This window comes from Eschscholzia californica, unplaced genomic scaffold (genome assembly GCF_041429995.1).
Source record: "Eschscholzia californica isolate CP2 unplaced genomic scaffold, dmEscCali1.0.p SCAF_5, whole genome shotgun sequence".
NCBI classification, from domain to species: domain Eukaryota; kingdom Viridiplantae; phylum Streptophyta; class Magnoliopsida; order Ranunculales; family Papaveraceae; genus Eschscholzia; species Eschscholzia californica.
In genome coordinates, this window is record NW_028238472.1 from 3304852 (window position 1) to 3317558 (window position 12707).

Here is a 12707-nt window from a genome sequence, read left to right on the forward strand (position 1 = left end):
ATATTCGATTCTTAGAAGAGGTGGATTCCGTGGTTTATTAAACTTGGGTTATCAAGGTATAAATAATGTTATTGGACTTTAGGCCAGGTTTAATTGAGCTATAAACTCGTTTTTGTAACACTTTGAATTACGTAGTTATCTTGCTTATCAGATCTTTGATGTATTAATGCTATTGTAATGACTATCATAGATCGTAATCAATTTTTTAAAAAAAGAAAACGGTATAATTTAACCTGAGGTTCACTCGGCTCATAAAACGATAAAAATATTATATAACTATGATTATTACATTAACCAAGTAAATCAACCAAAAAGTAAATTTGGTTTCACACTTATCCACTCAATCATTAAATTGATCTAAGAAACAAAACATCTTGGGAAGAAAGAAACATATTCTCTCATGTACCCAATCAATAAACTGAAATAACTAGTTTTTTTTTCTTTTGATGAGATAACAACTAGCTTAACATATCCATCTCAAATGAGAGCAATAACGAGAGGAATGATGATAGTAAGAACAATGTTGCAAGAATTCTTCCCCATATCTGCACATTTACATGAAAACCTTATCATTATTTTTAACAAAAACTACTTAAAACAAAAATATGGAACATGAAAAACTTCTAATACAATAAGATTGTCTTGCAAAATACCCGAAAATAAAAAAACCAAATCATTTCCGAAAATGTTTTGTATTTTCTTTGGCCATTTTAAATGAAATGAATACGACCCAAAACCCCTTTAAAGTCCTCTCTATAGGATGTGTTAGAGACTTGAAACCGCGATTTCTAGAATGTGCGAGCTCCAATAGTTCCAAAATGATCAATAAATACCATTTGTTTTATGAGCTCAATCTCGTCGAAAAGCAACACAACTTTCTATATACGATAAGTCTACCAAGGAGTGGGTTGTGGAAAATATTTTCATGAACCAAATTGAAGAAAAACATAAGGGTTAGAACTTACCATTCAACCAACTTAGTTTATTAAAAAGAAAATCTCTACCTAGAGCAAAACAAACATTTACATATATAAACCGAAATTGAACTTCTATAACCAAAATTTAACATACGTACCATTTGTCGGAGTTGGATTGGTGGATGGTGGTGGACTTGGTGCTTGTATGGAAGAAGTAGTTGGATTCGTGGATGGTGGTGAACTTGGTGGTTGTATGGAAGAAGTACTTGGGTTCATGGATGGTGCTGGACTTGGTGGCTGTATGGACGGAGTTGGATTCATCGATGGCACCGGTGGACTAGGCGGTGGACTTACGGGTTCCATAGTCGCAGGAGATATTGAAGGGGTTGGAGTCAATGAAGGGGCGGGAGCTGGCGAATGATTGCTCATCAATTGATAGAAAGGATATACTTCATATCTAACATGACAACTTGGTTGAACAAATCTTGCACCAACTCTACCATCACAACAAGCATGAACTTCACTAATGGCATTTTTCAAGCATTTTGTACAATCATTAGGAGATAAATCAGGAGTACATTGAACTAATCCATATATCTTACTTGAACTATTCAGTTTCCCTTCCCCTGTTAAAAACTTTGATGAACTAATGCTTGCATTTGAAACAAGACCATTCATTAGTTTCCCTAATACCATTCCAAATCGTTTCGGGTCTGTTACGTTTTTCACATTCTGCATATTGAAACTTGGTTTTGTTTCCATAACCGAGAATATAGACCGGTTTGAATATCGTAAAAGACATTCGTCGTACCAAGTAATTGCTTCTTTTTGTTTTGGACAAGTTTCCTTGATACCCATTGTTGCAGCTTGAACACACTTCTTGCATAATTCAATTGTTACATCACCTCTACATGAAAAAAGACCATTAACTTTATTTGGGTTCATACCCATTGTGTTGTTAAAGAACCCATCACTAAATCCATTATGGAGTTGATTACCATTAATGGAGGAGAAAGAAGAGAGAAGGAGATTGAGATTGGATTGGAATTTGGTTCTATCTGAGTAATATGCGTTTGGATTGCAAATAGTCCTTAAGAAAGTAGGTTGTTGAGCAATGATGAGAGTTGATTGAATGATTATGGTTAGACAGAGAAAATTGAGGAATTTGAAAGAGGAATACATTGTGATTGAATGGCTTAATTTAGGTTCAAGTGGTGTTATATTATATAACCGAGGATTCATGAAGTTAAAGAAATAGGAGTAGGGAGTTATTGTTGAAGTCTTCTATCAGAGTCAATGGTAAAGACTAACAAGTCAAAGTCAAGCTGCCGTACATAAAACGTTGCAAGACCAATAAACAGAACTGTTCAACAAAGCTATTTCACATCATCAAAAAAACCAAGCTATTTCAATGAAAAACAGGCAAGCCATAAAAAGCAATAATAAAAACAAACAAAAATGATAAGATATTTACGTGGTCCAATTACGTGGTCCAATTACGTGGTCCAATTGGTAAGACATACTCAACTACGAACAATGGTACAACAATTTCACTCAAGAACAAGATTACAGGAATTCTGAAAGATCTTCATTTATAGCTAACTAACCCTAAGGTTCAGATGCCTCTTAACTCTCTTTCAACTTGATAATACACCTTTTACATGGGTAACAAGTAACAACTCTTTAGAAGATTATGTTGTTCCTCTGGTTGTCAATCGATAAGTCGAGTTATCTCTGTCTTGGCTTGATTCAGACAGAGTTTCCTTTCTCTAACTCATAGAGAGATAAACTATTAAGAAATAATGATTTATCAATATTTCTTCTTTCGGACTAACCGAGATAGGTGTTAGTGTAGTCGAGGCAAGAATGAATTCTCTTTCCTTAAGACATTTTACACCCCCGTAACAGTACCAAACGTTAGGGTGTATGCCTTCGGGATACAACGACTTTCCTTTCAGAGTTTTAAGATGGTACTTCTTTATTCTGAAAGCGGACGAACCTTTGTAAGTATTATGAGCTCTTGGACTAATGCGGATGATCTTCTATTTGCTTCGGAAATTCAAATATCACTTGAAATTTCTTTCTACCTTTTTCTAGATATTCTAGTCTAACCAGAACTTCTAGAAATACTTCCTAATTAGATATTCTAGGCAAACCAGAACTTCTAATTGTTAGAAGGGAAGAGAAGAAGAGAGTGAATTGAATTGATGTTCTAGACGACCTATGATTATTACTTCATTCTAAAATTTCTTTCTTCCTTTTTCTAGATATTCTAGTCCAACCAGAACTTCTAGAAATACTCCCTTAATTAGATATTCTAGGCAAACCAGAACTTCTAATTGTTAGGAGAGAAGAGAAGAAGAGAAGAGAATGAATTGATGTTGAATGAAGTGGGTTTGGTTGGTATTTATAGGAATTGAGTGGTCACATTAGTTTGGGACACATCTCTAGTGTTTTGGGGACACATCTCTAGAGTTTTGGGACAATGAAGGATATGGTGCCTGAAGTCTGAAGGAATGGTATCCTTCCGAAGGAGTGTCCTTCGACCAAGGATGCAATGCGTGCAATTTGGCTATTAGGATCTTAATGACCTTATTCGGAAGATCATTAGTCCGGTCCAATTAGGGGTCGTAATGCTTAGCTAGAAGCCAACTACGATCGTCGAATCAAGAGTTGATTCGCGGCTAACATAGACCGGATCCTACAAGGGTTACACAACAGAATAATGATTTGAACGGAGAGAATTGACTAGATGGATAATGGCAAATAAGTGGATTGGATCCGTTATTGGTAAGTCCAGAAAGATTCGGAGAAGTCCGAAAGGGATGAACATGTCCGGGCCCAAAAGGGAGGCCCGGAATGGCTTTAGGGAAGCCGGCCATGTGATGGCCGGCCAAGGCAATAGGGCCGGCCATGTGATGGCCGGCTAGGCCCTAAGTGGGCCGGCCAAGGAAGCCCATAAAGGGCTATGTTGGCCGGCCACACTTAAGTGACCCAATGGAGGGTATTTTGGGTGTTGCCTATTAATTAGGTTTATGGAATCCTAGTTTGAGTCTAATACCTCTTCTAGGGAATTCTATATATACCTAATTATACAACCTAAAGCAAGAGGCAATTTCATAAGAGAAATTTCCCAAGTCTGAAAGAGTTTCAGAATATACATCTCAGAGAGAGAGAGAGAAAAGGAGTTTTCTCAAGTATCTAGTCAAGAAGAAGGAGTTCTTCATCTCAACCTTCAAGAAGGTCCTAGCTGACTGAAAGGAGGGAGTTCAAGTCATTATTCGGTGTCTCAAGTAGAGGAGCTACACTTGGAGCTCTTATCTTCCGAATACTGATCGGAATTTAGTTCGTGGGAAAGCGATTAAGAGGTAATCTTCTTTCCAATCTAGTTCATTGGTATGTTCATGTATAGATCCTGGAATTAGTGTTAAACATATGATGTTTGAGATTCCGCTACCAACACTAATAGACAATTAGGTGTATGAGATACACTAGGTTATTCCCCTTCAGTGGTATCAGAGCCGTTTGCATGAACTATCTTTGACTAGATGAATTAGATTCACACTTGAACAACTAGATATTAGTGTTTTAATGTTTGAATAGAGATTTAAACATAAGTTTGATGAGATCAAATTAGGGTTTTGGATGAGATTCATGACCTAGAAACACTAGAAACAAAGTTTTATGAAAAGAGTTTTCATAAACAAGTGTTAGGGTTTTAGAATTTTGATAAAAATCATCAAAACCATGAAGATTGGTTGATGATTTGATAAAAAACAGTACCTAACAGCAGCTGGAACAGAAAGAAAGAAAAGAAAAAGAAGTTGGAACGGCAGGATTTTCCAAAAAACATGGAAACCCTACTGGCCGGACCGGCCAGGACGCGTCCAGGACGCGTCCGGGCCGGACCAGCACTGTCTCGGACAGACAGTCCGAGACAGACAGGGACTGGAAATCCCAGTCCGTGAAGGACCGGGAATCCTAGTCCGAGCTGGACTAGGAGTCCGAGACTCTCGGGTCTCGGACATCCCAGAGCGTCTAGGACGCGTCTGGGAATCCCAGTCCAACACGGACTAGGAGTCCGAGACTCTCGGGTCTCGGACGTCCCTGCGCGTGGGACGCGTATGGGACATCCCAGTCCGAGACGGAATAGGATTCCGAGACAGGAGCGTCTCGGAGATCCTTGACGCGTCTGGGACGCGCTCGAGGAACCTATTTAGAGTCTCGGTCTAGGACCGAGACACTGGACGGGCGTCCGGATGCATCGAGGATGCGTCTGGAGCAACCAGAAGCATCTCGGATGCGACTGGAAGCTTCCAGACGCAACTCGGATGCGACCGGAGCATCCAGAAGCGTCTAGGACGCGTCTGGACGCGTCCAGAAGGCATCCCAGATGGGATGGCCTAGCCGTCTGTGCACAGAAGCGTCTGGGACGCGACTGTGGGGCACGGGTGCATCTCGGACCAAAAATCCGAGATGGCACGTGTGCTGTCCCGAGACCAGACACGTCGGGGACGCGTCTGGGAGTTCCAACAGCTCTCGGATTAAGCATCCGAGAGGCATATGCAGCGACCGGATGGCCTGGACGCGTCTGGGACGCGACCAGGACGCATCCTAGACATCTCATCCGAGATGTCTATGGTCTGTCCTAGGACAGAAGCGTCTAGCTGGGCTAGGACGCGTCTGCCCGAGAGACATAGCACGGCAGGAAGGTGCTGTCTCTAGGACCGGACCTTGACCGGGCTGAGTCAAGAGTTGACCAGAGACCAGTCAAGGGGCTTTGACCAGGGTTGACTCAGATCTTTTGAGTGAGACTCAAAGGCCTTTTGGGCCATGATCTGAAAGGGAGTTTTTCAGACTTTTCTCCCGGTTCCGAGCATAATTTATTTTTCCGACTTAGACCCGGGTTAGAGGAGTACCCGAACGGAGTTTTTCCTTATTTTGATTTTGGAAACAATTAAGGAAGAAACGTAATGTTTTATTTTGAGTATTGAGAATACGAAACTTTAGAAACATTAGACATAGAGATGTCACAAATTCCCACGAATAGCTATGTGATAGCAAAACCTAGAAACGAATCTAGGATACATACTTTATTTATTATGATTGTCATATTTTTGTATGTATGGATGTATGTGATTGCGTAGAATAGTATACCTTTAGATAGGATTATCGTTTCTTGTTCTAAGCGCAAGGAGTTGTGCCCGAATAATACTTAGAGTATAGGGTCTTAGAATCTATTGACGAACTGAATGATGAGATCATGGTTCAAGTGGGAGTAGTCAATAGAGGTTCTTGGATAAGAATCCAATCGAACCATAGGCGAACAAGAAATAAACTTAAAAGATGGGATCTTTTAAGGGGTAATACTAAGATTTAACAAATCATTACGCAAACCCACATAAACTTTTACGTAATAAATCATGAATGGTTATGCAAGAGTTCACAGTAACGCAACTTGATAAATTACGTAATAAGTCCCAAAAAGAATTTTGAGTAAAGCCTACCCAGATTAAGACACCTGTTGAGCCCTTGTTCATCGATGGTGGGTCATGCCAAAGCAGGGTGCCATCTTTTACCTCGGGACAATACGGGTAGATCTATTGAAGAGGTCTACATGTCTAAATGGTTATTCTCAAACGAGTCAGCAAAAGAGTTTTGGATTTCGAGGCTAAAGGACGATTTAATCGTTAACCAAGAGTCATATGAGATATGATCAGTAAGGAGTTACTCACCCAGGAGGGTGAAGTTAAGGGCAGTGCCAAAGTACGCTTAGCTTCACAGGAATGGGATCTTGGAATTATATTATTCTAAGGGGACAACAAAAGTAGAATAATATAGGCAAATTAGGAAAATTGCCAGGATAACAAGTTTAATCACTTTCGCATTTCTTACATGTAGTTTAATTATGACAACAAAAGACTCAAGCAGCATTCGCTGGCTTCTGGAAAAAGAAAAGTTGAATGGTGACAACTTTATGGTATGGGAAAGGAACTTAGGACTTGTCCTAAGATCCGAACATAAGGCAAACGTATTAGACACACCTATTCCTGTTCTCAATGAAGATTCGACTGAACAAGAAAGGGAGCAAGAAAGGAACATTCGGAAGAGGTCCGAACCCATAACATGCCTCATGTTGGCAACCATGGAACCTAATCTTCAGGATAAGTTCATAGAGATGGATGCCTACACCATGATTCGACAACTTAGGAATTTGTTCCAAAAGAAGTCAAGAATGGAGAGGTATGAGATTTCAAGGACGATATTGGATATGCGTCTTGAAAAGGGAAAGCCTGTAGGGCCACATGTTTTCAAAATGATTAGTCTTTTTGAAAAACTGAATCGACTGGGAGTCGATAATGGCCGAGATTTTGCCACTGATATTATTTTGCATTCACTTCATAGTGGGTTTAATCAATTTAGAATGCATTATAATATGAATGGCTGGGACAAATCTCTAGAAGAACTACACGCTATGCTCCAAACAGCCGAAGAGAACATTGTGATAGCTGAACCTAAGAAAGAAGTTCTAATGGTTCATAAAGAAAAGGGATTTAAGAAGGACGGGAAGCAGAAATTCAAAAGGAAGAAAACGGGTAGAGTGAAAGGTAAAGAAGTTGCCATGAACAAGAGTACCCATTCTGATTCCAAGTGTTTCTATTGCAATGGCTCGGGCCATTGGAAAAGAAACTGTCCAAAATTCCTGGAAGACAGAAAGAACGGAGCTGGGAGTTCCGGTCAAGGTAAAAATTGTTAAAAGTTATTCAATGAATTCACATTCCTCAAGGTATGGGATACCTAAAAGACTCTTATCATTATGAATGACAGGAGCGAGAGGGAGCTGAGTATTTATTGAAGAGGAGATGAACCTGTCGAAAGCTGAAGTAGGCAAGAGTTGCTGGAAAAGCTTAAGAAGGATCATAGACTCGATAGGCAATACTTTAAAGCAGTTTTAGTATTTCTTTTTCTTTTTAGAACATTGACTCTGTAATGAGATTATGGGAGTGAATAAAATATGAGATATTTTATGATGTTCTTAAAGGAGCCTATCTAACTTTTAAGTAAATTTTAACGAACGATCCAACTTAGTCATTCTAAATCTTGTAAGAGTACAAGAGTTCAGTTAATCGTAGAAAACAATGTTGGACATGAAAGTCTGCGATTAGTGTGATTAGAATGAACATAAGACTTGATTGTGGAGGAGTTTTAGAAACAAATCCAAAATCAAGAAGTGGATCGGGATGACTAAAAGAACATGATGAGATCATGAGTTCGATAGTCATCAGTCTTCCAAAACACAAAGTCTAATACGTATCTGCCAAACCACTAAAAACCTAAAAGCTATAGTGAATAATTGAGTCCATTCGGATATGGATATCGTTTTAGAAGGAGTTCTAAAATTATCAATTATTCCAATGTCTAAAGCGTGTTAGACATAAGTTCTTCAAGAAGAAGAACGGGGTTTTCTCGCCAAACATCGGAACACAATGAGATTGTTGCTCTCGATGGTGTCTTCATTAAAAGGAGGGTCCTTCTAAAGAAGACAAGTGGGAGGAAAAATCGAATGGGATTCGATAAAGAGCAACAAGAGGAAGTAAGGAGTTACTTGCCTTAAAACAAAAGAGAGTAAAGAGTTACTCGTCTTAAAACGAAAGAGAGTAAGAGTTACTCGTCTTACGTGACAAGGGATGTCGACTTGAATGGTTCAAGGGACGATCGCCTAGAAACTTCTTAAGGAGTTAAGAAGGTTGCTCAAAAACCCCAATGAGTCTTGGGAAGATTCATAAGAACTATAGCAGAAACCACTCTGAAATTGGATCGGAAATCCAAAGAGATAAGAGTAAGAATGGTTGAATCTTGTGAGACAAGAAGGTAAGTGGGAGTGAAACAAGAGTTGTTTCAGGGGTCCTGTATGTGGGAGACATGCGAGAAAGGACAAGAAGACGAGGGTGAATTAACCATGGGCATCAAAAGTCTATGGAGATGGACTTTAGATGATAAAGACTCGTTCAAAAGGAGTTTTGGAGAGGTCTGAATAAGAAGTTCTCTGGGAGAGAAATTCTACCCAACTCCCGTGAAAAACACAGGAGAGACACTTATGTTAGGAAAACATAAGAACGATCATGAGATGATTGTTGTTCACCCGTACATCTAAGAAGGTACTTGGAGTACGAAAAGATGTCGTCGCCCATCCAAGTCAGAAGATTGAAGATAGTCATAAAAGTAATCTTCCGAAAATAAAGATAGGAATCTTTTAGGAAGGGCTAACAGATGGGAAAGAGTTTTCCATGCTGGGAGTCGTTGCTTAACTCTACTAGATAAGAAAGTAAAATTAGAACTTGGGAAGTACTAATTTCAGTGGGAGAAAACTGATAATATTGTAACAGCTTACGAAGAGTTCGAAAGCAAGATAATTACAAAGCGAAGTGAAAAAGGAAAACTAAACTGTCACCTTAGAACGATCATGAGATGCTCGGGTCTAAGGAATTAGGATCCAGGAGGAGAATCCTAAAAAGACTTGTAAAATTGAGAACGTGAAGGAGTTCACGCGGGTGCTCAAATTTTACAAACTCTTGTTATCCGAAATAAACTGGGTTTATTTCGTCATCTAAATTGTGGTTTAGAATTTAGACGACAGTCCAAAAGGATGGAGTGTTCCAGGTAGGTTTATTAGATACGTGATCTAATGAAAGAAACCCTACTAAGTGAACATGGAAGCACATCATCCTACTATCCCTAGTCCAGGTCATTAGTTGGACAATAATGACTTATGAAGACTAGCATGAGTGATTGACAAGATAGCGCTGTTTCTTGGGCTATGGGAATAGGAGTATTCAAAGGTCAACTTCATGGGTGTATATCAAGAGTTGATGATACACTGGAAACCCGCCGAATGAGAGTACTTCAAGAGTTGAAGTTATAAGGTGTCATAACTCTCATTCAAGCAAATTGGAGAGATTCCTCAAAACATGAGTACTCACTCAGTTTATGGAAGGAATGTCGAACTTTGGTACCGTCAAACGCCATCCGTAAAAAGTGGTTATAAAAGCGGCATACTGGGGGAGACAGGATAGACATGAAATTGAGTGGGAGTACAAGAATGGATTATGTTTTCCTGAGTAAAATCAGGATAAAGTATCTCCGGGCCACTTGATGAGAAACAACTGAAAAATGCATGGCCGTGCTCAAACGGATTAAGAGTTAATCGTTTGGATTGGAAGTTGTTCTCGGGATCAAGAGAGTCTGATAAATATGACATATCAGATGAGATACGAAAAAACATGGGAATCGAGCATTGCACTTGTTCTAAGTACAAGTGGGAGACTGAAGGATATGGTGCCTGAAGTCTGAAGGAATGGTATCCTTCCGAAGGAGTGTCCTTCGACCAAGGATGCAATGCGTGCAATTTGGCTATTAGGATCTTAATGACCTTATTCGGAAGATCATTAGTCCGGTCCAATTAGGGGTCGTAATGCTTAGCTAGAAGCCAACTACGATCGTCGAATCAAGAGTTGATTCGCGGCTAACATAGACCGGATCCTACAAGGGTTACACAACAGAATAATGATTTGAACGGAGAGAATTGACTAGATGGATAATGGCAAATAAGTGGATTGGATCCGTTATTGGTAAGTCCAGAAAGATTCGGAGAAGTCCGAAAGGGATGAACATGTCCGGGCCCAAAAGGGAGGCCCGGAATGGCTTTAGGGAAGCCGGCCATGTGATGGCCGGCCAAGGCAATAGGGCCGGCCATGTGATGGCCGGCTAGGCCCTAAGTGGGCCGGCCAAGGAAGCCCATAAAGGGCTATGTTGGCCGGCCACACTTAAGTGACCCAATGGAGGGTATTTTGGGTGTTGCCTATTAATTAGGTTTATGGAATCCTAGTTTGAGTCTAATACCTCTTCTAGGGAATTCTATATATACCTAATTATACAACCTAAAGCAAGAGGCAATTTCATAAGAGAAATTTCCCAAGTCTGAAAGAGTTTCAGAATATACATCTCAGAGAGAGAGAGAGAAAAGGAGTTTTCTCAAGTATCTAGTCAAGAAGAAGGAGTTCTTCATCTCAACCTTCAAGAAGGTCCTAGCTGACTGAAAGGAGGGAGTTCAAGTCATTATTCGGTGTCTCAAGTAGAGGAGCTACACTTGGAGCTCTTATCTTCCGAATACTGATCGGAATTTAGTTCGTGGGAAAGCGATTAAGAGGTAATCTTCTTTCCAATCTAGTTCATTGGTATGTTCATGTATAGATCCTGGAATTAGTGTTAAACATATGATGTTTGAGATTCCGCTACCAACACTAATAGACAATTAGGTGTATGAGATACACTAGGTTATTCCCCTTCAGACAAGACTCTTGGTTTTTAGGGACACAACTCTTTGAGAAAAGTTGGTTATATAACTGGGATTTTCGGGTGGATTTTAGGCCATCAGATTCAGCTCAAAAACTCGGCCAGAATCTGATCCGTCAGATCATACCGAATCTGTCCCACAGATGAATAACCGACCGTTAGATGTAGCCTTACGCGTGCCCGAACACGGAGTGAACGCCAGATGTCGGATCTGGCGCAAACCCGCGCGATGAACGCTGGCCGTTCAGATTTGAGCGCGTCCTCTTCGCGCAAATGCCCCTCAACTTGACTTGTCCTCTTTGGCGATTTAGTCCTTATTTAACCGTTCTTCGTCCAAACTTTAACCTTGAATTTCTCATTCATCCGGAATCGGATTCGAGTGATTCTTGGCTCTAAATTGTAGAGCTCAACGAGACGAACGCAATGGCGCGTTCAGTTTCTGAGTTTGACGAGTCGGCTCGAGCCAAAATAGGCTCCGATTCCAACAGATTATGACAAACATAAATAAACCGATATGTCCTGTTGGGGTCCCTCCTTATAATAAAAGGACTCCTAGTTGGAATAGGATTTTCCTTATTCCTTGTTTGGGGAAAAAATAGAAGTTTCTATTTTTTCAAGCCTAAAAAGGAATTCCTATTTCTTTTGGTAAACCTCCCTATTTATCATTATAAAAGGGAATGAAAGGGAAGAGATTATACACAACAACTTCCAGAACAAAGAGAAGTCAGAGAAAGAGAGATTTCTGAAGTGGTTCTTTCAAGAGAGATTAAAAAGCAGAATATTGGCTTGAAGAAAAGAAGATTATTAATCTTGTGAAGCAATTTAGTTTGTGGTTATCTTCTTCAACCTTTAGTAATCTAGGATTTGAACAAATCCTAAGGAGTAAGAGATTTTATTTCTTTGTTTCTTTGTTCAGTTTATCCACCATAGGTTTGGTGAAGAGTTGTCCAAGAGTGTTTCTACACATCTTGAAGAATTGTGTAACCCATTATTTAATTATAGTGGAAGATTTCTGGACTAGGTCCCGTGGTTTTTTTACCTTCTAGCTTGGAGGGATTTTTTGCCACGTTAAATAATCTTGGTGTCTCTACTTTTACTTCGCATCGTTTATCTTCATATTCCTGAACAAGTTAATTAGGTTATTTTTCCTAACAAGTGGTATCAGAGCTAAGGTTGGATTTATTGTTCAGAAATATGGAAGTGAATACTAATCGAATGATTAGTTTAGATGGAGAAAACTACTTGATGTGGAAAGCAAAAATGGAAGGTTTGTTATACTGCAAAGACCTAGCTGCATCCATTGAAAATCACGGTACAAAACCGATAAAGATGGATGAAGAAGACTGGAAGGTATTAGATCGTAAGGTTGTTGGATTTATTCGACAATGGGTAGAACCCAGTGTTTTTCATCATGTATCGACGAAGACTTCCGCTTTT

General features: G+C 39.7%; 1 protein-coding gene across 1 annotated transcript; it reads right to left on the bottom strand.

Moving 5' to 3' along the window:
• Window positions 1–249: 249 nt before the first annotated feature.
• Window positions 250–2150, bottom strand: LOC147536307 (antimicrobial ginkbilobin-2-like protein). The gene is made up of 2 exons (XM_086639689.1): window positions 1076–2150; window positions 250–545 (listed from the first exon to the last, which is right to left on the bottom strand). The coding sequence occupies exons 1-2, from the start codon at window positions 2097–2099 to the stop codon at window positions 478–480; spliced, it is 1092 nt and encodes a 363-aa protein (XP_086495815.1). The 5' UTR covers window positions 2100–2150; the 3' UTR covers window positions 250–477.
• Between the last annotated feature and the right edge of the window lie 10557 nt (window positions 2151–12707).